At 35.5% G+C, this 26,851-nt stretch overlaps 1 protein-coding gene across 1 annotated transcript in view; it reads left to right on the forward strand.

Annotated features, from left to right (window-relative positions):
* Nucleotides 1-26,851, forward strand: part of DDX10 (DEAD-box helicase 10) — a 286,236-nt gene that overhangs the window by 23,718 nt on the left and 235,667 nt on the right. The window contains exons 6-10 of the mRNA XM_044669140.1: nt 1,377-1,497; nt 1,826-2,015; nt 13,147-13,273; nt 15,020-15,182; nt 18,036-18,120. Coding sequence (XP_044525075.1) covers nt 1,377-1,497; nt 1,826-2,015; nt 13,147-13,273; nt 15,020-15,182; nt 18,036-18,120 — 686 coding nt within the window. The remainder of the gene's footprint in view (nt 1-1,376; nt 1,498-1,825; nt 2,016-13,146; nt 13,274-15,019; nt 15,183-18,035; nt 18,121-26,851) is intronic.

Here is a 26,851-nt window from a genome sequence, read left to right on the forward strand (position 1 = left end):
CACGCTGTGCCCTGTTGTGGGGTTCCTCCGTTCGCCTGGACTTGTTTTTATGTCCCCTTGAGGAGTTTTGTGTGTTTTGGTCAGGAGACGTTAAGAGCTGCTTCTTACTGTGCCGCCATCTTAACCCGGAACTCCATTACTTTTGATTTTACTACAGTGTACCAGTCTCTATGTACAGTGTTCTTCTGGTTCTGCTCCTTTCACTCTGCATCAATTCCTGGAGGTCTTCCCAGTTCACATGGAATTCCTCCAGTTCATTATTCCTTTCAGCACAGTAGTATTCCAAGTGATGGGCAAACTTTTTAAAGAGGGGGCCAAAGGAAAGGAAATGCTCATCTGCCAGTCTGTTTCTAAGGCAACTCTTTTGAAGATTCATTGTATTGTACTTATTGTATTCGTCAGATTAGGAATAATGTCACTTGGCCAGATAGAACATTTCAGGGGTCCGCATCTGGCCTGCGGGCTGTAGTTTGCCCATCACTGGCTTAGTTGGCTATAAGCATGGTGCTAATGAGGTCAAAATCATGAATTTGATCCTCAGGTGGGCCAATTAACTTTGTCCTTTTCCATGGTTAGAGATGATAGTCAGCAGTCTCAGAAATGTGTACCACTGCGGATAAAGGGAATCTGGTAAGAATATGGAAAGAACAATGTGGTTTCATTCCTATTGCTGGAAAATTATTCTAAACACTACTTAATTTAATGATGGGTCAGTAGTGTCGTTCAGAGTCTACATCCCAAATCATATCCCCATCCACCCATGTGATCAGGCAGTTGTTTTTCTTCTGTATTTCTACTCCCAGAGTTCTTCCTCTAAACATGACTAGTCCCTCAGAATTGTCCTGTATCCTTGCATTGCTGCTAGTAGAGAAGTCCATTACATTGGATTGTACCACAGTGTATCAGCCTCTGTGTATAAAGTTTTCCTGGTTCTCCTCCTTTCACTCTGCATCAATTCCTGGAGGTCATTCCAGTTCACATGGAATTCCTCCAGTTCATTATTCCTCTTAGCACAATAGTATTCCATCACCAACAGATACCACAATTTGACCAGCCATTCCCCAATTGAAGGGCATACCCTCGTTTTCCAATTTTTTGCCACCACAAAGAGCATGGCTATAAATATTTTTGTACAAGTCTTTTTCCCTATTGATCAGAGTTCTTAAGCTTTTTGTAGTTATGGTTGTTATTGTATAACTTGTCTTCCTGGTTCTGTTTACTTAATTCATTACTACTGCAGAAAGAGAAGAGTTTGTGTTTCTAGAGCATTCAGATTGTGATGATAAAAAGCCATTTGTTGACTTGCTTGTTGCCTGAGAACACAAGGCAACTTTGAGCGAATTGAAGGTGTAATTCAAAGAAATAATTATTTTCAGGATCTAAAGCATGAATCTGAGAGGATCAATCAAATAAATATACTAATTTGCACGCCTGGGCGACTGCTTCAACACATGGATGAAACAACATATTTTCATGCGACCAATCTCCAAATGTTGGGTGAGTTTATAGAAATAATAAATGGAGATTCTGCAAGTCTGTATAGATTTGTAACTGTAGAAATGTTTGTATTTGTTGAATTAAAACAAAACTTTAAAATGAGTTTCTAAATTATTGTTTTGTGAATGCATATGAACCTCAGAGTCATTAAGACTTTCATGAACAAGTACATTTGCTTTTAGTTATATAAAATGAGCCTGTTTATTTATAGAATCTAACTAAAGAATGCAAAAAACTTAACAGGTAGTTAAACATTTTTAAAAAGTCAAATCAGAAATTTTATGTTCCTTTTCTGCTTGGGTAATATCTTTTCACATTATTCTTATAGTACTTGATGAAGCTGACCGAATCCTGGACATGGGCTTTGCTGACACAATGAATGCTATTATAGAAAATCTTCCTAAGAAACGTCAGACTTTGCTTTTCTCAGCAACACAGACCAAGTCTGTGAAGGACCTTGCACGTCTAAGCTTGAAGGACCCTGCTTATGTCTGGGTCCATGAAAAGGCAAAATACAGGTAGGTAATTTCTATTAAACCTATAATGTGATTGACTCAGGGTCTTTCTCTTTATGTCAGCTAGATAATTTTGTTTTCTCCATAGGTTGTTTTCTCAGGGTGTCAGAGTGATTTAGTAGACACAGAGCTGGCTTGGGATCTAGGAAGACCTGGGTTCAGGTTCTGCTTCTGACACATAACTACCTTTTAACCTGGTAGTATTCTAGGCAGTTCTTTGCTTATAAATTAGAAGTGCCAACCTTTATTGACAGAAGTTTCTTCACCTAGGAATTCCCTGTATCAGTACAATCACAGAGCCATCCCTAGCCTCCCTTTTCTATCTGGAAATACAGTTTTTGTGCTTTTGTTTTTGTTGTTTTTATTAGTAGGGCATAGCACAGTAAGATGTGATAAAACTTATTCATATTTAGAGAAAACCATTGAACATAAGGCTATAAGAACATTTAAGTAGCACCTTTTCTCATAAGGCATTTCTGAATAGAATTTTCCATGTTTTTCTCCATTTGAACACACAGGAAAAGAAAAATTTCACTCCCAGAGTTAGAAATCTGGAATTGGATTGTGTTTGTGTTCATACTTTAGGGGACTAGAATTGCTATTGATTTGTGGTAAAAAGATAATTGGATCATAAAATTAGAGCTCTAATGAATGAATGAATGAATGAATGAATGAAAAAGCATTTGTTAACTGCTTACCGCCTTGCCTTATGAGAAAAGGTGCTACTTAAATGTTCTTATAATAATTTATTTATAACATTGAGATATATCTTGGTTATTTTACAGTTGAGAAAAATGACCCCTAGATATGCTCTCCATGTTTGGGGTTATTTTGTGAGCAAAACATTGAAGTGGAATAAAGTCATTCAGATTGTACAGGAGACCTGCTTGGAAATTAGACTATATTTAGGAGAGCATTATGGAAAATTTAGAGTAGTATCAGACAATCTTATTATAGGTGTAAGAAAACTCAGAGGCCATCTAGTTCAAACCATTTGTGAACAAATCATTTATGAGCATCCATATTGATATAGCATTCAAACTTTGTATGAAAGCTTCCAGTGATGGAGAATTAATACCTCTAATAGATAATCTATTCTATTTTACTATTTTTTGGATATCTCCAACTTTTAGGAAGTTTTACATTGGCCCAAATCTAAATGTGCCCCTCTCCACCTTCTTATTTATTCTTACTTTTAGTTCTGTCCTTTATGCTGAACAGAGCAAGATCACCTAACATTTTATCTAATGAGCATCTAGTATTCATAAAAACTATGATCCAAAGCTTAAGATAATTCTCATCTTTTATCTATGATAAACATCCTCTTTACCAGATTGTGGAAGATCTTGGGTTCCAGGCCAAGCTGCTAAAATTTTTCTTGGTAGATAGTATTGAACCATTAAAAGACTTTTAGCAGAGGAATGCCACCATTAACTTTTCAAAAATTTTTTTTATGCTTTTCTTTTTCTTTTTTTTAAACATTTATTAATATTTATTTTTTAGAAAAGTTAACATGGTTACATAATTCATGCTCTTACTTTCCCCTTCACCCCCCAAGCTTCCCCCCCCCCCCACCCCATGGCTGATGCGTATTTCCACTGGTTTTGACATGTGTCATTGATCAAGACCTATTTCCAAATTGTTGATAGTTGCATTGGTGTGGTAGTTTTGAGTCTACATCCCCAATTATGTCCGCCTCAACCCATGTGTGTTCAAGCAATTGTTTTTCTTCTGTTTCCACTCCTGTAGTTCTTCCTCTGATTGTCCACCATTAACTTTTAAAATATAAATTGAATTTGTCAGTTGGGTAGAATATTGATTGGAAAGGAGAGGAGAATATTGAGAGAGTGGAATGTTTTTAAATCCAGCTGAGTGATAACTGTACTAGTGAGGTGGCAGTGGAAATAGAGGGAAAGAGATGAATGAGAATAGTATTGTGGAGACAGAATTGATAGGATCTAAGAAATGATTAGGTGTGAGGTACAAGAAAAAAGGTAAAAATTAAAAAAAGATATAAGGTAGAGAGAGACCCAGATGGATCAGAGTGAAATAGTGGAGATCCCTAGCTTGGATCTCCAAGTATTCTAACCTCCGGTTAATGAGAGTGAAGCAGAATCACTTTCTCTCATTGGGCCAGTTGTGCAAACACTTTGGAGACAATTGATAATATAAAATCAGTATCTCTTTTATTATAAGAAGGGATATACACTGAGGATCAGAACAAGGGGTCCCTAACTCTAAGGGATCTAGCTATTTACCCAACAACCTTCTGTGTCCCTTGCAAAAGGGAGTCTTCTGGTCTTCCCGCTAACTTATACCAGCTCCCTATTTCTATCTATTCTGGTGTTCCTCAAAAGCTGATTAAGCTACCTATACCAGTTGTCACTTCTAAACTGTTCCTTCTGCCTGCTAAAATCCTTTCCCTTGAGTTCCTAGTATGTGCCTTAAAGACAGCCTCCCACTTCTCTTAAATCTTATCCTATCTATCTTTTTCCTATTACAAAATGAAAGAACTTAAAAGTTTTGAATATGAGTATCTTGGCAAATGGTGGTACCATTGAGAACAATAGGAAGGTAAGGTGTTAATGAGGATTAGCATTAGTGAAAAGGTAATAAAAAATGAACTTTATTTTGGAATTATTGTATATTAGATAGATGCCATCTAGATAGAAATAGAAGTTCTGAAAAATAATGGGAGGATCAGAGTTAGATTTATAGCTTTAGGACTTATCTATGTAGAGATGAGTAGAAGTTGTAGGAATGAGTGAAATGACCATGGGAGAAAGTGTAGTGAGAAGAAAAGAAAATCAAAGACTGAAGCTTAGGGAACACTATGTCAGATGATTTAAGTTCAGCATTTGATTCATTAGACCACCTGCTTTCTAATAGAACATGTAAAACAAATCCTTTTGTAGAAATCTAGTCCTATGATGATCCAGCCTTGTATTGACTTGTAGAATATTTTTGTGAATTTAGGTATAGTTTAAGACTCCTGGATGGCAACATTATGTTCATATTATACGATTGATTTTGCCTTAAATCCAATTCTTATTTTTTACCACTTTGTTCTCTGTTGTCCTTGGAGTCAGTTCTACTTTGCTTCTGAGACCCAGTAGTCTCAGTTGAGCTATTTGTAACCTCCTGGTCCAAAAATGAAACAAGTCATTTACTTATTTGAGTATCTACTCTGTAGTGCCTTGTAAGTGCTTAGTAAATATTTGTGGCATTGACTTAAGTGTACAAGGCTTAGTACTTGGTACAACAGGCAGTATAAAGATGAATAAAATGTTATTCTTGCTCCTATGAAGATTAGTAAGAGACAGTGTTAAGTACTTTACCATTCAATCATGCATTATAGTTACTTGTCAACAATTAGGGCACTATGATGTGGGAAGAGAAGAGAGACCAAGATGAACTGTTAGGTGATTCCTTTTTACCTTTAGTAGGGAGATTAGGACAGACTAAATAAATATATGCTAAGCTAGAGCAAAAGTTATCTGATAAAGACATCCTGAATGCTGCACCATTTCCCCTGGAATATTAAAAGACCTAGAGGAATCGCTCCATCCTTCTGGGTAGGTCCTTTATTGAAGACCTGGATAGGAATTGTATAAGGTCAGAAGGTGATGGCGGGGCATGTGATCTGCACTGTCAGGGAGTTCCCATTAGAATGTGAGCTCCTTGAGGGCAGGGATTATCTTTTGCTTCTTTTTGAATCTTTAGCACTTAGCATAGTGCCTGGTACATAGTAGGTGCTTAATAAATGCTTATTGATTGAGTACTGATTTCAGTAAGGTCACAGATTTATTGCAATACTGTAGATAATTGAGTAAAATCAAAATGGTTGAAGAAGAAAATTAAAAGTGTCAATAACTGACTTTGACAGTGAAACAGATATTGGAGAAACTAGTTCAAGGATCAAATCCCTAGTCAAGAAATAAATAATTACATTAACCAACTCCAGTTTTGATTCTGTTTACAGTGATACTCATATTGTTACTAAATTAAAAAAAATTCTTGCTCCCACAAAATTGCAAATGCAAAACAAAGCATGGCAAATTTAAAACAAAATTCTCAGTATTTTAAAGTGAAAATATAACAAGCTGAAATAATTCCCCAAACAATGGGAATAAAGTTGTGAAACATTTTACAAAATGACCTATCCTATCCTTTCTATTATATACTTTCTCTAAATAGTCAACTTTGTTATATTTAAATTAATATCTCCAAGTTCTTATTTTCCATAAAGTTTATTAATAATCACTTGAAATAGAAAAAGCAGATATGTAGAGATTTAAGCTTAATCTAATCTTAACTCTGACCATGTGGTCCTCCACATGGCTGGCTGACTTAGCCATGGTGCTCCACTGTCTCCTCCAGGGGAATAGAGCCTGGTAGGGTCATAACCACACCTTTTTATTTATGTTAATGGACACAGCCCTGGCATGCAAAATGAGATGAACCAGGTTGGCAATATAGGAGGGGGTGGGGATGAAACTCCTTCTACACAATTCTCCTGTGATTCTGCTGGGAGACGAGCATGTTGAAATCTTCCAGATTTATATGCCTAGTCTCCTTAATGAATCATTTCACATAATCAGCTTATACCTCTAAAAATTCTGACTAAAGGTGCATAACCTATTGCACTTTTACAAAGGGGGACTATTATAATGATTTGGGGATGAGAGGGAAAGAAAAGAGGAAGAAACCAAACATTGTTTGATAGACGCGTTGACAAAAAGCCAATTGGGGGCAGTCCCCTTGGGCATAAGAGTTTACATAGTTGATTATATACCAAAGTTCATTATGGATCTTTTGATGCAGTGTATAGTTTCCACGGGCATCCTTGCCACATCTTCTCCAAAAAGATCCACTTTCTTGATTCCTGACCAGTTTAGTTTCCTGAAATTTCTCCAAAAGATTTTAAACCTTGGATTTTAGGATAATTACACAATCCCCTCTGAGGGAGGGTGTTGACCAAGAACCAGAATCAACCCAGGATACATGGTTGAATTATGAGGTATATGAATCAATTGTCAAAAGAAAACCAGTAACCCAAAAAATATCCCAAATAAAAGAGCAAAAATTCAGTTCTGAATAAAAACAAAATATCAAAATCTTACATACATAAAATTATGAATAAAAAAGAATAAACTTGTAACAAATCCTTGAATCACCAGCAAGACCCAATTAAAGTGACATATGTCCCACAAGCTGGTAGGACAATTGCAGTGATATAACACTTTACCTATCAGCAGCCAGGATTATAGAAAATTGCCAAACTATAAGAGAAAAGGGACTAGATTCTGAGGTAAAAGGGAAGTATGATTCCCTGGTCTAAAATTACCTTTACTCTCAGGGATAGTAGAGCCAAAAGGAAAGCCAAACTAAGTTACTTGTAGGAAATCTGGCACAAGGGAGTCCTGTGTCTGAAATTGTCAAACAGCTGCTTCCTTGAACCTCCAAAACAAGTTCCATGTCTTGGTACAGATTCTCATCAATCCCACAGGGATTATTGGTCTCCTTGACTTTGTGCTTCCCGACACTGTGCAGTGGCTCTTTTTGTGATCCCTATTTCTGAAATCAGACACAGTTATTAGTAAAAAGTTCCATAATACTTAACAATCATTGGCAAGTTTCCATAGTCTTAAGCTTTTGGGTATGCATTGATATTAGGGCTAATAGATATGGTAAATTTATCCTTCAAGATCAAAAATATTAATACCGATTCCATGTATTTCAAGTACTAAAAAAGATAAGAAAAAAAGAAAAAATCAAATATCCTATTGCAAATATAAAGAAAACCTATTAATATAAAAATTATAAATTCATAGTTCACATTCAGTGTGACAATGTGTTAGCCAAGCAGAGGCACAAGACAAAGGTTTCTTGCTCAAAAATGAGATCTATTTCCCTTTTAACTTAGCCATGATCTACCATGTGAGTGTACATGATTTTTTCACCAGGTAAAAGCTTTTTTAAAAAAAATAGTACAACAACTAATATAGATTCTAAGAAGTCCAAAATCCCAAGAGCTCATTTTATGACAACTGAAAACAAATCCATTCCTTGCAGCCATGAGAGGTTCCACCAGCTATCATTAGGATTCACATGAGTCTCTATAGCTGCTTATTTTGTGTCTTTTAAAAGCTTTTGAAGCTCATGGATATTTGTCACAAGTTCTCCAGATCTATTTACGTAAGAACAACAAGACTGATTAATAAAGGCACATGCACCACCCAGTGAGACTGTAAGCATGTCAAGGGCCAGCCGATTTTGCAAAACTGTTTTTGCTAAGGAGTCAGATTTTTCCTATACATAGGTGATGGCATTAGTGGTTTGGGAGATGGTTTGAGCTGTGTCTTGAGCCAATTTTTCAACCTTAGCTGAGATATTTCTAATAGAGTCTATTACTGCCATCATTCAAAAATTTGGCAGGAGAGCCCAGAAAAACCTCTGTACTGCTGATGAAGAAGCTACTGAATTTGTTCTTGACCTCTTGTGTCTAGAATGCCACAAAGAACCCGGATTTCTGGCTGTGAATTTGTCTGTCCAGCCTGTATAGTGTTCATGCACAGATACAGGTGGAGTAACATAGGCTAAACCACAAGTACCATACCATCCTGGTGGAAGGATAGAGTAAGCTGAAGAGTTACAAATATAGAACTGTCCAGGAATCACCAAACCCCATGGGAAATTCTCCCTTCTTCGGGATTAAATTGTAAGCCATAAAAGGTGTGTATTTATATGTCCCATCCATTTCATTTTTAAGCCATTCTCTAGCACAGATAAATGTGGAGGTGGGGAATGTAATAGTGCTATTGCACTTCACTTTGTCTCCCCATATACTTAATACTACTCAATGGGCCCTTACCTCTTGTTACGCACAAGTCAAAGGTAGGCGAGGTAGTGGTGCTTCTAGATATCTGAAAATTACTTCTGAAGACCCATTAAAATCAATTGAGATTTTTAGCTTATTAAATTCTTCAAAGGTCACTGATACAGGTTGTAACCATTTTGATGGGAGTCCACCCATCATCATCAGTGTGACAATTAACAAAGGCAAAAGGAGCAAAAGGCATAAAAGATCTCTCCCTAACAAATTTGTAGGTGAATCTGGCATTAAAAGGAAAAGTTCCACTGAGAGGGGTCCCACAGACACCATTTGAGGAGAAAGCTTTAGGACCTTTAGAGGTGCTCCTGACACCACTACTACATCTAAAGAGGCAATAGGATTACATTTAGAATCAGGTTTACTTGCCAAAACTGACCTGGAAGGTCCAGTGTCTAAGAGGCCATCATAATACATGTTCCCAACTTTCAGGGTCACGTGAGATTCTTTATTTTTGGGAGGGGAATGGACTGGGATAACTGGAATTAACTCACTATTTAATTTTTTCTTTGTATTCCAAGGGCTTAATACAGTGTATGGAACATAATTGGATTTTAATAAATACTTGTTGAAAAAATTAATGGATAAATCAATTTTGTTACCAATTATTATATTGGTTCAGAAAATAGGATCCTTTTGCATATAAGTCCTTGCTCCAAAATAAGATCTTTCTGAAAGTCTGGGGAAAAGAGAGTGTACACTAAAAAGTAACACCCATTTAAAGAGGGTTCCAATTTCCTGCAATACAGATTTCATTCATTCATCCGTTTATTTATTTATTTATTGATTGATTCATTTATTTATTTTTTGAGCCCTTAACTTCTGTGTATTGTCTCCTAGGTGGAAGAGTGGTAAGGGTGGACAATGGGGGTCAAGTGACTTGCCCAGAATCACACAGCTGGGAAGTATCTGAGGCTGGATTTGAACCTAGGACCTTCTGTCTCTAGGGCTGACTCTCAATCCACTGAGCTACCCAGCTGCCCCCTACAGTATAGATTTTAGATAAAAGTATAGCTTATAATCTGATCTTTTTATAAAATATTTATGGCAATTGCACCTCATTTATTGAAGTTGTTTGTAATTTTGTTAAATTTGGAATAAAGTTGATTTGCAAATGTTTATATATTCTTAACACATACTTTGTGTTATTTGTAATCATTCATAATAGATATTTTTAAAAAGTCATTTAAAATATCCTATAGATATTTTATAGATCTGTGGAAGTTTTGCTTAAAGTGGTGTTATATTACTGTAAGAATTACAATAACCACTGTCTTGGACACCTGAGCACCCCACAAAGTATCCTGGTTCTGAGGTTTCTGACCTGGAGGAACTTTCTCATTTGCTCCCCAAAGTTCTTCTATTTTAGTTCCTATCTTTGGTTTTTGGGTTCTTGTAAATACTTAAGAGACCCTCTAGAGTGCCCTTTTCTCCTTTCCTCTCCTGACACCACCCTTATAGGTCTCTCTCTTAGCCTTCAGTAGGTTGCTAGATGCTGTTTGGAAATGTTTTCAATAATCAGACCTCTAAAGGTCTGAACTTAATGAATAGTTCACTTTAGGGATAGCCATGTACTTCTTTTATCTTTATGCCCAACTTGACTTGTCTGAATTGACCCCTGGGGTTTTGGAAATTACTTTAGAGAAGGTTGGGTTGGGTTGGGACTGGAAGTTGCAAGATGACTTTGATTAATATTCTTCTTTAGTAGATGATCAGAAAAAGTTCTTTTCAGTTAATTAGTGAACAGATTTTGTCTTTTATTTGTAAGCAGAAACAAATGTAAGACAGGGTTACTGGGGTTTTCCCTCATGCTACCACAATTTAGAAAGCAATTTGGAGCACATTCGCAGCATTGTAGATAACATTACCTTTAGTAGAACCGATGGAGCTTAGCCCTTAGTTAAGCAAATTCTGTGGCCTACTCCTATACTATTCCTTCTCCTGATGATAGCTTACTCAGAAGCAGCCTCCTGGTCCCCTAGAGTCTTTGTTTTCCCCATCTCCAGATAGTGCCCTGGTATTTCCCCCCCTTCAGTTCTTAATGCTTCAATATCTAAGGTCTTCCTTTGCCATAACTAACCCACAATATATTTTTATGATACTTGGTGTGAGGCAATGTTAGGAGAGAATCTTTGGAATTCTCATGTCCATTAACTTGATTTTTATGAGTGGTGATTTGTGCTCTTTACTTGTCTTTTCTCTTGTTGTTTCCTATTTGGCCTTTTAAAAAATTCATTTGTGTTTCTAGCAGGAAAAAAAGGGAGACCATAATCAATCTCTCTTGCTATTTGCCTTTGCATCCACGGTGCTAACGTATGTGCTTAACAAATGTTTGAGTATTGATTATTAGACATTCTCAAAAAACTTTATTTTGGAAGGTGGTTGAAACATGGAAAATTTTGGCATTATTCTTGTATTTTTTTGTTTGATGATCTCTGCTCCCTTATAATGGAGACATAAAACAAAGTAACAAATATGTAAAGTATCCCAGACAAGATAGCAAAGCACACATGAATACTTCATTACTTATTTGGCTTTTCAAGAAAACTTTACCAGCCAAAAGCTTCTCAAGATCTTTTTATCACCTCCAGATAATTTGCTAATGATGGTTTAGTTGATAAGAAATAAGTGGACTCAGACAGGTCTTTCTGTCAGCTCATGATGATGCTCTGTTGCTATGTCTCTTGCAGCATGGAGTTTATTATATATACTTCAAGACTCACTTCACACAAAAGAACCCCCCCAAAAAAACTTTACATTTGCACAGAAACACAAATTATGTCATATCAAAACACAAAGATTCTCATTAGCTTCTAAATAGAACAAAGCTAAGATCAAACTTCTTCTGGGTCCTTATCAGAAGGCTGTGACAGGGAATATTTTCTCCAGGGCGAAATGCCCCTCCTGGAGGAATTTATGACCTTGAGTAGCTGAACTACTTTTGAAACAAAAACAGTTGTATTTCTGACCAAAGGAGAGAATATTAACCCTTTAACAGCTGGATTGTTAGGAGCTTAAAGCTTTTCATTAAGGAAAGGTGTGGATCAGAAAAGGAGTCAAAAGAGGAGTCTCAGATTTTTATCTATTTGAGACTTTCTCTTATTGGCCTCCCACATAATTTCCCCTTTTCTTTTTTTTTCTTTTTAACATTTATTAATATTAGTTTTTAACATGGTTGCATGATTCATGCTCCTACTTTCCCCTTCACCCCCTCCACCACCCCCCCCCCCCACCACCCATGGCCGACGCACATTTCCACTGGTTTTATCATGTGTCCTTGATCAAGACCCATTTCCAAATTGTTGATAGTTGCATTGATGTGGTAGTTTCGAGTCTACATCCCCAATCATGTCCACCTCAAACCCTTTTCTTTTAAATTGAAGTGATTTATAAAACTTTTATTAATGAGAGGAATCACATAGAGTGGTTACAACCATCAGCTACAGAGATCTTGTAAACTATAGCTGGATCTGATGGGATTATTCACAGATTATACTGACAGACTATGTTTCTCTCTATTGCTCTCAACAGTAAGACAACCTACAGAGGTGCTGGTTACAATTATGACTTTCAGTACACTGTGATTTTAAATCTACTCACTGGCAGCAGCTTGAATAAATAGATACTGTGGGGATTCTACTCAATGTCAATACTAAATTTTTTTCTTTAAAGAACTTATTATGAACAACCTATTTAACACAGTATGCAAAATTTGTATTTAAGAACCTTTTAAGGGAAGCATTGTAGATAGTTGTTTTCTATTCATTCTTTGTTTATGAAATAATTTAAGACAGCAATTTAGAACCTTTTGAATCTATTGTGAACATCAAAGGGAACGTAGTGAAAGAATGCATCAGCAAGTTTCCTTTTATAATTTCATAAGTACAAATAGTCCTATCAATGATTTCTTGAAGAACATAATAGTTTTGAGGTGAAAGGGATTTTGAATATCACTTTCGAATTGAGAACAGCTTGATTTTTATCAATCCAGTTTATTTGTATTTAAAATTTAGAATTTAGAGATTTTTTTTTTTCCATTCCCCAGGAAAGCAGCATTCTAGGTGTTGTTCTGAACATTCAGAGACCTGGGGTGAGAATCAAGAAGCTTGTTTCTTCTAGGATTTTGTTTTGAGATGCTAAAGAGCCATTTCAATGGAATAAAGATTGTTTCTTAGGTCTAGATTTTTACATTTATTTCTTATAGGATCTGCTAAATGGAATTTCCTTTTTTAATTCAATCAGTACTCCAGCCACTTTGGACCAGAACTATATCATTTGTGAGCTGCACCAAAAAATCAGCGTGCTTTATTCCTTCCTGAAGAGTCATCTGAAAAAGAAGAGTATTGTGTTCTTTGCCAGTTGTAAAGAGGTACCTTTTGCCCATTTCTAAGTCAGTTTTTGTTGTGTTCTTTCTATATTTGAAGAGCTAAAACTTTTTAAACATTGCATCTAAGGGATGCAGGTTTGGATATTTTTGATTCCACTATCTCTTCAGTAAACTATGGGGTGGTAATATCTTAGTGGGAATTGTCTGTCTGGAAGAGCTTTCATAGTTTATCTAGTACATCCCCTTTGTTTTATGGCTTAGAGAAGAAAAATAATTTGTTTGAGGTCACAAGACTAATAAGTTGTATAGGAGCAATTGGAACCCTTTAGAGTCTTCTGATTTGTCAAAGTTTTTCTTCCTATACCATATACTGTATTTTAAAATTTATTTTTATTTTTTTAAACCCTGGCCTTCATCTACTAAGGATCAATTCTAAGACAGAAGAGTGGTAAGGGCTAGACAATGGGGGTTAAGTGACTTGCCCAGCGTCACACAGCGAGAAAGTGTCTTGAGGTCAAATTTGAACATAGGACCTCCATTCTCCAGACCTGGCTCTTTAATAATAAATTTCCATATCCCATACTTTAAATAAAGTAATAAATGTGAAAATGTTTTTTTTTTAAACCCTTAACTTCTGTGTATTGGCTCCTAGGTGGAAGAGTGGTAAGATTGGGCAATGGGGGCCAAGTGACTTGCCCAGGGTCACACAGCTGGGAAGTGTCTGAGGCCAGATTTGAACCTAGGACCGTCTGTCTCTAGGGCTGACTCTCAATCCACTGAGCTACCCAGCTGCCCCTGTGAAAATGTTTTAAGAAACCCATTTCCCACAAAATATTAGTTATAATTATTTTCTATTTGAATCACATATTACTTCTATATTTTCCGCATCTAGCCCCATGTCCAGGGGTTAATTTGGACTTAGTATATTTTAAAATATATTTTATCTTATTTAGCATTATGAAAAACATTGAGGAAAACTAGGTGACTCAGTGGATAGAGAACCAGGCCTAGAGAAAAGAGGTCCGAAGTTCAAATGTGGTCTCAGACACTTCCTACCTGTGTGCTCCTGGACAAGTCACTTAACCCTCATTGCCTAGTCCTTAATCACTCTTCTGCCTAAAAACCTTACCTTAAGACTGAAGGTAAGGGTTTTAAATAAATGACTTGGGGGAAGAGTTGGGTAGAATTATGATACAAATGCTCTTGAAAATTTGAAATTTAACTGTTTCCTTGGATTTTTAAGTGGAGTCTCCTAGTTCAAAGAAAGAACTAATTTCCTTCTTTATTCTACTGTTCAACCTACTGCGAGGTGCTTTTCTCCTAAACAGTAGAGAGCATGGTGCTTTTGAGACTTTTGAGATGGTAGGTGAAGAATTTGAAAATTCCTAAGAAGAATTAGTTATAGGTCTGATATTTAGGTACCCAGCAGTGCCTCTTTATAGAATCTTAACATTTAAATATGTTTAGGTTTTTATGACCTGTTTCAGTTTCCAACCTTTTGTTTTCTTTTAAGATATTTTTTAGTAGATGCTCCCAGGAAATTTTTCAGGGATTTCTCTATTGTTTTTTTCCCAATGCTTGTGTAAGCCAGGGTATTCAGATTAAGTGGGAAGAGGCTTTTCCTTTTGTTATTTTGGAAATGCTTTCAATTTAGGTTGGTGAATTTGAAGTTTTAGTGATAATGAAATTGATGATACTTAGTAAGTAGAATTCTAAGCTCTTACTCCTCATCCTACCTTCTAATTGCTGTTCCAGAACTGCCAAGTTTACTCTTTCATCTACTCACAGGTTCAGTATCTGTTCCGAGTCTTCTGTAGGCTACGACCAGGTATTTCCATCCTGGCTCTTCATGGCAAACAGCAGCAGATGAGAAGAATGGAAGTCTATAATGAGTTTGTCCGCAAGAAATCTGCTGTGCTCTTTGCTACTGACATTGCAGCAAGGGGTCTAGGTAGGTAACCTTCAGTTTGGAAATGGGTCCATGCTTATAGTGAATGACAGTGTTTGTTGCTTATTTTTAAAGAGTTGTCATTGATAGAATATAAATGAGTAGGAAACTGAAGTAGAGTGATTTTTCTGCTCTCTGATTTTACAGGAGGCAGAACATGAGTAAATAAGATTTATTTCTGTTTTTTGTGCTTCTTTTACATGACTTTGCGTCTTCAAGTGCTATGCAGTGCTAACCCTAGACTATCAGATCCTGAAATTGATCTGATAATTCAACTTAAACAAGGGGTCAGCAAATTATAGCTGACTATAAAGGCCATCAATCAAGCCCTAGTTTGCTGATCATTGGTTTAATTAACTTTCCTCATTTTATGAAGAAAATGAGGTTTAAGAGACCAGATGATTTGTCCAGTCATATAATGAGTTAGTGGCAATGATGCTATTAGTCCAGAGTTTCCTGCATTGCCTCTAAATATGAGCTTACATTTATATAATGCCATAGGGTTTAAAGAATATTTAAACTTTTTTAAAAATGACTCTAGGGAGTCATGACAAACATCTGTTATTGTATTATAATTTAGTTTATAAGTGTATTTGGGGATGTGCAACAAAAATATTGTTGATATCTATTAAAATATGTAGAACTGTTCACACTAAATGATTCTGTAATACTATGCTGTCTACTTTTTATAGTTTTTTGTCTTATTTTTCTGCCAGCCTTTCAGTTGTCACTATTAGTGTGCTGCCTTCTAAGCCCTTCTCTTCTAATCTCTGGTGGCTTAGAAACTAGATAACAAGATAGTTTTCTGTAGGTGTCAAGTAAAGAGAATGTTTTGAGTGACATCTTCTTGGAATAAAGCATATGGGATCTACTACATGTGTTTTGTGACAACTATTTTTCCTTCTTAGCAGACTATTTTCATTATTGAGGTCTTGGCCTTGTCCTGGATCCAGATGCACATAGATGGCTATAGTTAGAGGATAATAGATATCATTTAATCATTAAATCTGGGAGTGTGAAGGTCCCTCCACAGCCATCCATTACAGCCTATACATAGAATTCTGGATTGCAAAAAGCCTGCCAAATGGTCATCTTCTCCAACCTTTTCATTTTACAGCTGAGGAAAATGAGGCCCAGAAAGATTGTGACACTCTAGTTACTCACTGTAAATTCATTTGAATCTGGTGTTCTTTCATTCCAAATCCAGTGCATTTTCCATTGTACCTTCTTCCAAAAGGTGGTTGGGGGTTGTTTGATTAAATAGAATGTTGTTATGGTCTTTTCCTGTAGTTTGAGGGACATTGATAAACTGGAGGATATCTAGAAAAGGATATGGTTGAGGGGAGAGGCTTGAAAACATTCCACATTAGTGATAATTGAAAGGACTGGGTCTATTTGGTTTGAAGAAGAGAAGATTTAAGTTGATCTTGATCATTGCCTTCCGGTATTTGAAACATTGTTATGTGGAAGAGGGGTTAGCATTAGTTGATATGGTTCCATAGTACAGAAGTCTAATCTAGAGGGGAAAACTAGGAAAGCAGATTTTGACAAAGAACTTTGTAACTGAACTGTACAAAAAACATAATGGGGTCTTCTTTAGGAGGAACTTCATCATTGGGTGCTAAGTTCTTGACTTGACTAGAAAACTTTAAGGTGTTCTCAAGGGAATTTATACTTCATGTGGAGGGTGTGATGTCCAGGAAACCTTTCAGCTATTATGATTCTTTGATCATATTTTATTGCTGTTGGATAATTTTTAAAGAGGAAAAAATTGTTTCCATGACTTTTTTCTTTAAAATATTCGTTGTCACTGTCCCAGATGGTGTTGGACAACTTGTAAAAACATGTATAGTTTGTGCCATAGACTCTCAGTTGTGTACTGTTTGGTTGTTTACTTCTCAGTTATGTTCTGACTTGTTGTTTACTATTTCATGTATATTATAATTTTTTCTTCTGAACCAGAAGGTAAGTTTTTTGAGATCAGAATAATTTCATAGTCTCTGCAGTCCTATATATAGGGCTGAATACTTGCTCCTTTAAAATACTTATTTGACTTGTTTTTTGAATATGAGTAAAAAATTGATTTGACATGAAAAATCAGTTTTTGTCGTTATTTTCATGGTGACCAAGAACAGAACAACTGAATTCAGGATAATAAAGTGTACTTCCTTCTGGTTTTTGGCCAAAGGCCTTCTTTCCTCTTTTACAAGCAGTCTTATTTTTCTTTGTTAATGTCCGTTTCTTCAAAAATCACATTTTACTCTTTGGAATAGATCATAAGGTATCGAGATAATTTTGATCCATCTAGATCCTTTTATTGTACAAACTTTGTAGTTAGTTTGTCCCTTGGATAGAAATTGATCTAAAATTCATAAAAAATTCATAAATTGTTGAAGGAAACCTACTTTACATTGTCAAAAGTAGATCCCCTCTGAGAAATGAAAAGCTCAGCAGCCAGATAGATGCTTTTTACAAATTCAGAAGGTAGGCTTATTGCTCATTGGGTGTCTCTGAGAAGTGGGCCACATCCCATTCATCTTAATCATTAAATATCAGGGAATTTTATTACCTATATTGCATCTATCTTCCTTATGTTATATTCTGTTCCAAATGACATTTTTATTTAGCAACCCAAGATAATGTTAATTTTAGTTCACATTGAGACAAAGGAGAACTGTTTATTGTCTACTGGCATTTGGAATTCATTTAAATTTTAATCTTGTTTGCAAATGATACCCATTGGTTAGATATGTGACTGAGAGTCCTCATTAACTGTCACAGTATTAAATAAAAGTTGTGTGGAGGGGCCAATTTTTGAAAGTGATTTTTAAAAATTTGACATTTCTTCTTATACAGATTTTCCAGCTGTGAATTGGGTCCTTCAGTTTGATTGTCCAGAGGATGCCAACACCTATATCCACAGAGCTGGCAGAACAGCTAGGTGGGTAATTACCTCAGTTGTTTGTTGCTGTTTATAAGCTTAGAAAATAAAACAAATCTTGCTATTCACTACCTTGTCCTGGCTGTCCTAAAAAGATCAGTCAAAAATTTGCAACCAAATTAAAGTGGAGAAAATCAGATACTATAGCATTGTGCAATCACTGGTTTGTCATTGTGTTGCATGAGTTGATATTCCCTAAGGTCTCTCCTACCTTTATAATTTTATGTTTTCACTTTTTAGCCTTAGTGGAAATGGTAAAGGTGATAGGAATTACATAATCTTATAGAATCAGGTTATATGTCCACCCTTCCCTCTTCTCTCTTCCCCCTACATCCATTATCTGAATAGAAACTTCTTATATGTACCCAGGATCCATTGCTGAGGCTCATGGAGCACAACATTATTTAAAAACTTTATCTTAAATTCAAAGAAATACTATTCAGAATAAGTGAATTTCTAAATGAAAAATGTATTCCTTTAAAAATATACTCTATTGGGGCAGCTGGGTAGCTCAGTGGAGTGAGAGTCAGGCCTAGAGACAGGAGGTCCTAGGTTCAAACCCGGCCTCAGCCACTTCCCAGCTGTGTGACCCTGGGCAAGTCACTTGACCCCCATTGCCTACCCTTACCAATCTTCCACCTATGAGACAATACACCGAAGTTAAGGGTCTTAAAAAATATATATATATACTCTATTGTATTGATATGTGTGTAAACTAAAAATGTAGGTTGATAGAGGTCTGTTTTATTTCTGCTTTAATGAATAGACGTAAATGATTTGGAATGGACAAACTAATTATATTATAAGGATACTTGTGAAGGGAATTAGGGTGCTTTGGAAAAGAAACCATAGAATTATTGAGAAAAATGCTTTTTTTTCAAGGGTATTTTAAACATTCCATTGATTATCAAAACATCTATTTTCTTTATTAACTCAGATTATTTATGTTGAAGACTTTTTTTGCTTTTTATATGAAACAGATTTGAAAGTATCTTCTACCTTATAGTTTTTGTTTTTAAGGCTGAAACTTGTCATTTTTATTGATTAATATCTGAGATTTTTTTAGATATATCTATATGTATATGTACAAAAATGTTTTCATTGATTAGATAAGGTTTTTCAGGCAAAAATTTCATTAAAAATTATTCCATTGTCAATTTTATTTAGAAATATTTGGGTTGATAATCTTTTCATTGTTATAAATTCATATGTTATGAATAGCTCCTATCATTTACTTTTTCTTTTGGACAATTTCTTTGTAGAGTATATCCTGACTTATCCCAAACAATCATCAAGTCAGTGTTTCAACAGATGTAGTTTTTGTTATATATTGCTATTTTATTCCCTACAAAGGTTGAAACTTGCAATGTGGGCTCATTTTCCTAAATTCTTACCATATTATGTTTTACAATTTTTATTTCTCCTAAATATTTTTAAACCCTTACCTTCTGTCTTAGAATCAGAACTGTGATTAGAGAACTGGTAAGGGCTAGGCAATGAGAGTTGAGTGACTTGCCCAGGGTCACACGGCTAGGATGTATCTGAGGCCACATTTGAACCCAGAATCTCCTGTCTCTAGGCCTGGCTAATTGTTTTTAATTGCTATTGAGGCTGTATTTTTTTTTCTTATAAAATTTCAACATGAAGAAATATAGATAGTAAATTTTAGAGGAGAAAGAGATGGGATTAGTTGCATCAGAGATACAAGGGAAGCTTTCCATTTAGAAAAGGCTAAGTGAGGTATTTGGGTATATAAAAGGTGATGGAATACTTTCTGGTAGATTTATGGAATATGGTGATATAACGAGGTTTTCTCTTTAATTTTTCTAGATGGCCAGAACTTTGCAATAACTGATAATAATATATACCTTTTTACTTGTATATTCCCCTAGCAATTTTTGAGCATCCCACCTACTAATTTCCATTTCTATCTTACTTAGAGGACTTTCATGCCAAACTTTTTTTTTTTTTTAAACCCTGACTTTCTGTCTTGGAGCCAATACTGTGTATTGGCTCCAAGGCTTCTGAGTGGTAAGGGCTAGGCAATGGGGGACAAGTGACTTGCCCAGGGTCACACAGCTGGGAAAGTGTCTGAGGCCAGATTTGAACCTAGGACCTTCTGTCTCTAGGCCTGGCTCTCAATCCACTGAGCTACCCAGCTGCCCCCACATGTCAAACTTTTACTGAACGTAGATGTTGCCTTGTGGCTTTAGGCTACATCAAAGAATGGGGGCTGTGATCTTTTTTTTGGTAGTGCCTCAGTGGGCAAGGAAAGATACCATGGTACAAAGGAAAGAACCTGCGTTCTAATGCTCCCTCTTTCATTCCCTCTTTGAGACTGGGCATATCACTACTATAAAATGAAGGGACTGGACTTCATGGCCTTTCAGTTCTAAATCTATGATCCTATGTCTAGCATATTTTTACAAACTTTTGACATCATCAGTAGCTACAGTAGTGATGACCATTTATTTTGAAAGATATATCTTATCTCATTAGATTAGTACTTTATTTTTATGATCATGAAATCTAACCTGTTTATAATGAATTTGACTATTCTGGATCTGTGATTTCATTAAGTAAGGAATTCTAAGTGAGGAAACTCCTTATCAAAGCAGGTCATCACCTTTTCTCCCACTTATGGTCAGTTGTCTGGGGCCCTGAAATATTAAATGACTTGGTCACATCCATCACTTAGTCAGGATGTGACAGAGCCTCTGTTCCTAATTCCAAGGCCAGCTCTTTATCCATTATACTATATTGCCTTTTAAAAATATGTTTCTTGTCAAGTAATGTGATTTAAAAATGTTTCTAGCTTTTAGAACCAGATTTTCTTTTTCATTTTCAAACATTATTTTTCTCATTTTAAAAAAGCCATTTGAATGATGGAAATTATCCCATGGCCATCTTCAGATATGAACTCGAATTTCTTAATATTTATAATCAGAATTTTCTCATTTAAATTGTTAATTTCTTTTGCCTGGAAGGGATGGGGCAAGATGATAGCATATTAGGAAAACACTGTATTAAAAAGAAGATTAATTTATTGGAGGGATATTAATTAAAAATCATTATATTGACTATGCCTTTTGTCTTAGCATTGTTTATTTCAAATATTTAGCTATTATATTTTATGTGGATAAAGTAAGAATTAGGTTTTTGGGGAAATCATCATTTTCTTATTGGGAAAATGAGTGTTTTTAGTAAACAAATATCTCCATTATACCCTAGGATGCAGAGGTATAACCAAATCCCCAAATACTCTCTAGCAGTGTTTTGTAAGTGCTTTTGTGAAATTACCTTAATGAAAACTAATTAAAGGCATGTGAATGAAAAATTTAAAACTTCATTAATCCAGTAAATTTAATGAGTTAATTATTGCCTGGTGTTTTCTGACTGTCCATTATACATTATCAGCCTGTTCATCATGAAAGAAGGAAGATAGTTAACATTGTGTTCTTACCAAATTAATTTGCTTGGAGGATTAATCAAAAACTCTACCACAGTGTGAGATTCAGGAATAGGGTCCAACCAGTGTGACTCAGGATTTTATTTTATTTTATTTTATTTTATTTTTTTGATTTAAATATTTTATTTTTTTAGAAAAATTTTCTTTGGTTACATGATTCATGTTTTTACTTTCCCCTTCACCTCCCCTTTCACCCCTCCGCATATCCAATGCACATTTCCACTGGTTTTAACATGTTTCATCAATCAAGACTTATTTACACATTATTGATAGTTACATTGGTGTGGTCCTTTCCAGTGACTCAGGATTTTAAAAGTAAATTGAGAAAAAAAAATGTAATGCTATGCTTATGTTTCATACAGGTGTAGTGGTAGTAGTTTGCTGAGTTTCTGTGGAAGAGTCAATGCTTATACATTGATCTTGCTAGTTATAGTACTTAATAGAAGTCTTATAGTCCCTTTTCCAATATACTGCTCCTTTTTTGTAACTAGTGACCACATGTGACTGTATGCAATATTGAGAGGGGAAGTATGTTTCTCTGTCCTAAATCCAGAATTGGTCATCCCATTTAATGTAGTTCAGATTGTTGGAGGCATTATGCATTTTATTTTCTTGCTTTTGCTTTCAGTTCAGTTGTAGTCCTCAAATATGTTGTTTTCTTGGTTATGCTTTCGTCACTCTGCATTAGTCCATGCAAGTTTTTATTTCTCCAAATTCCTCGTATTCACTTTTTGTCATGGTGCAAAATTAATCTATTATATCCACATGCTACAATTTTCTTAGCCAATCTATTTCATTTCTAGTTTCTTAACTATGATTAATCAATTTTAAAAGAAATCATATTAAATTGATTAGTTTTTTTGGAGGGAGAAACTAGTTTTTTCTTGTATTAGTAATAGTTATATAGGTAAAACTAAATGACCATGTTTTAATGAAGGATTTATAAACTTAAAAATTTATAAATGTTTACTTGCAAACTTTAAGGCTTTATCATATTCCTGAGGTTACAGTGATTCTCAAAACAAAGGTTGTAACAAGCCTTCTATATTCCGTGCTGTTCAGTCATTGGGTGTAGTATGTTCAGTTTTAGACATATTTTTAAAGGGACATTGGCATATTGGCATGTGTTTCATTAAGGAACTTAGATTCTAATGGGGGAAGATAGCAGAGGCACATCCAAGTAAGAAATAAAACATGGCTGATCTAACTCAGCCTATTTCTACATTGAAGGCCTTGAAAACAACTCCTCAGTGGAGAAGAGGTGGTATCTGTATGGCAGAGGGATATCCTGATGTGAGACGGTCCTAGGTGCTGTGGAAGGTCTCCAAATGAGAAGACAACTGAGTTTTGATGGCAGAGCCCATAGACAGAAGCACAATCAAGAATTATGAATAATTTCAAGCTATTTTCTGTGAATATTAATTTGTGGACAGTATTTTATCTTTTTTGCCGTGTCTTCCCCTATTGAATTATTCCTTGAGGGAAGTGCTTTATGCAAGAGAATACTTAATGCTTATTGAATGAATGAACTAGATATATTCAGCCTAGAGAAAGAGGTGTTAGGTGACACATGTCATTGCTTTTATCTGAGACCTGTCATTGACTGAACTAGAAGAAAACTGTCACATGAAAGAGGGTTTAGATTTATTCTGCTCAGCCATGGATAGAATAAGAACTGTTGAGTTTAAGTTATAAGTAGATATTTCAATCTTAATATAAGGAATCACTTCTAATAAGTTAGAGCTCTCTTTACTGGAATGGGGTGTCTCATGATATTGGAACTCTTCTGGTAACTGGCTCTCTTCCCATTGGAAATGAGGTGACCACTTGTTGGGAGATACTGTAAAGATAATTTGTTAGACTGGAATAGAAGATCTCTGAAGACCCCTTTAGCTCTTGGATTCTGTTCTCCAAGCAGAGTGTAGTACATATGTACAATAGTACTGTTTCTTAACTTGATTCAGTGTTATTTCTGTTTCTGGAGAAGACTCAGTAGTCCACAAGCTCTCTGTGGAGAAGAATAAGGGCAGGTAGGATTGCATTGGCGTGTTTCTTATTAGTAAATATATCACTTTATAACTAATTTTTAATACATTTTAGCATCAGTTTATTGAAAATAATCACATAGCTGACATTCACAATTAGTCTTTAATTTTCTAGTTCTTTAGCTAAAAAGCTTTCTGATTTTCACTCGAATATGTTAATAGTTAATAATTTAGAATAATTGACTTCTATAGGTCATCTTTCACAGGCTTCTGCTTGTATGTCTGCTTTTATGTAAATTCTTTCGCCCAGTGCAGCATCCCTACTTCCCCTGGCCTAGCGGAATCACATTTTTAACTCCCTCTTAGTCAGTTGATACTTATTATTTATGTTCTGTTGTTCCCACTCTCTCTTGTGTTGAGATTCAGAATCACATCATTGTTAGTCCTTCACTCTGTGAGACATTCTATTTTATCAGCTATTTCTAGCAGTTCAATTTAGTGGACATTTATTGAATTCCCGCTAGGCGTAGGACCCTCTGCCAGGCACTGAGGGATAGACAAAGATGAAAGTAATAGTTTCTATGTTCAAGTAACTTGAATTTAGGAGGTAAGATAAAAGACATACTATTTATGATGAGAGGTGAAGTAGGTAAATAAACACACAGGGGTTTGGAGAGGGGAAAACGGATGAAAGAGGAATGAAGGATGAAAAGAGATAACTGCTTGACACACAGTACCACACTAGAAATCTCACCCAAACCTAAAAATACAGGACTTGGGAATGGGTGGTAACAGTTGAGAAGCACTGTCACTCTAGACCAAATCCGCCAGGGATTTCCTATTAAATTATAGTGAGTCCTTTGGGTTGTGCAAAGAAACTAGAGGAAGTTACAAAACACAGTTTAATAATGATTTTAAGGGTAAAAGATGTGGGGAGAGGTCACACTACATTAAATAACTATGGACAGACAACACTTAACACCTTTGGGATAAATTCAGGGTTGAAGGTCTGGGTAATCCCTTCACTAATACTAAGGCAGGCAGCCAGGACACAAGGAAAGAATGGGGTTCTCACACAGATGTTCTTGATCTGTTGCTCAAATGTATCAGCTAGTCTAAGAGCACAGGTAACAGCCAAGTAATCCACAGAGAAGTCAGGGAGAATGATGTATCTTGCTTGTCCACCAAAAAAGACAGCTGTTCTTCTTGCAGATGTTGCTCAAGGCACAGAGATACCCCAAAATCCACAGGCTCTCAAGTCAGTGGCTTTGACTTCACCAACTCCTTCAAAACCCCAACTGTCCTTAGAGAGAGAGAGTCCACTGTGTTCAATCCTTTGCTGTGTTCCAGATTAGAATTTTTAGCTCCTGCCAGCCTGCCTGGCTAAATTTACTTTTCCTACTCTTAAAGCCTATTTCCCCATTACAGAGGCAGACTATGGCAAGTATTGTTAGAGGGGAACAAGTGAACAACGTAAGGACTATTATGGATCAAGCACTTTGAAGGTCTTCTAGAGCTGTAGAAATGTATAGTAGTCATGGTGGCATCATCTTCATCATCAATTGTCCCATGCTTTTATTGATATATAAAATTCTTATTGAAGAAATTCCCTCTGCTGATGCAGATTGGACCCTACTCAGCATTTTTCTATTTTAAAGATTTGCCCAGTCCACTGAGGGTTAAGGGACTTGCTCATGCTTCTTAAATAGCATATATCAGTGGTGTACTTGAACCCAATGGCCCTTTTTAGAGTTTTTCTGACTAAGATTGCCACTTTGTTCTCTTTTCCTTTTCTTTCTCCATTGTGGTAGATGTTAGAATGTGGCCCCTTTCTTTTTTTCCCCACCTACTTTTAGAGTCATTTCCATCTCAGATATAATTATCTCACTTAGCAGAGGTGCCTGCTGGATTTTTAGATGTAGTGGTTAAAAAAGACAAAGTGGTTCCCTTTTGTGTGCTTCTTCATTCCTGATGACAGATGGATGTTGTTGGAAACTTATGGCATGATGATAAAGTTCATGAAGGGTATATTCATACCCATTTGACAAACTTTGATAAAGCATCTATAACATACCATAGTTGCTATAAATCTAGCCAAATTTTTGCCTCCTGGAAATGCAATTGCAAATCTTTGAATATTGAGCTTTGTATTGATGGTTGCAGAGGTGGAGAGGAGTTGGAACAGAATTTCCTTGTATCTAGAGATTAAAGATGTTAATTTAAAAAATAAAGTATTAAGTTTCTAATGTGGCCATTAATCTTTAAAGCATGAGTGTGTTTGGTTCTTTTTAATTAATTTCAAATATTCTGAACTAACTATTTTAGTTCTATATTCATGGGAAGGTGTTAGCATATATAGTGGCTATTCTTTCTTTGAAATTTTAATAAAAACCAGCTAAATTGCTATTTAAAAGTTATCATTAATGAACTTAAAGATAATTAGAAAGTTTATTGGACCATGAGAGTACATAATTGAATTGAATAAAGCTAAATGAAAATTTGGAACTAATTAAAATCCTGTGTTGTTATACAGTAATTTAAAGTAGGCTTGTGAATAGTATTTGCTTTTGGAATTGAACTATGTATGATATGTGAATATAGGAAGGAAGATACATGGAAATAAAGTCTACACTAAATGCTTTTTTGAAACTTAAAGGGCTTAAATTCTGGGAATTGCTTTTTTCCCCCTTTTGGATCTTCATATTTTTTCATAATCTTCTTGAGATGTAAACTGCTGAATTATTTGTTGAATTTTTTTGTTTATTATTTTTGGAATTTCTACCAGATGTACCACATTATACCCTGAGTATTAGGGAGAGGGTGGCAGTATAGACAGAATCTGGGATATGAAGACAATAAGACTTGCCTTGTTCTGTTATATTCTTAAAGACTTTACAAATCTAATAGGTCATGTTGTTTATAGGCAGAATAACATAATAAATGATACATTAATTAATTGCCAAAGATATTTCATTTCTTTATAAGGTGATTAAAAGCAGTGTGGGGTTATCATTTTGGCAGTTGGTACCAGTCAGTTAATAGGCATTTATTAAGCTCCTACCTTGTGCCAGATTCTAGGTCTTGGGTCTTCGAAAACAAGGTCTAAAGCATTTCCTGCCCTCAAGGGGCTTATACATGTATTGCTGTTGATCAATTGTTCATTCATATCTGACACTTCATGTAGACCATAGCTATTCTTGGAGTGATCTTTTTTTAAAAATTGATTAATTAAGAAAAATTTTCCATTTTTTCATGTTCTTCCTCCCCACTGCGTCCC

Source organism: Gracilinanus agilis, chromosome 3, assembly GCF_016433145.1.
Source record: "Gracilinanus agilis isolate LMUSP501 chromosome 3, AgileGrace, whole genome shotgun sequence".
In the NCBI taxonomy this organism is placed as follows: domain Eukaryota; kingdom Metazoa; phylum Chordata; class Mammalia; order Didelphimorphia; family Didelphidae; genus Gracilinanus; species Gracilinanus agilis.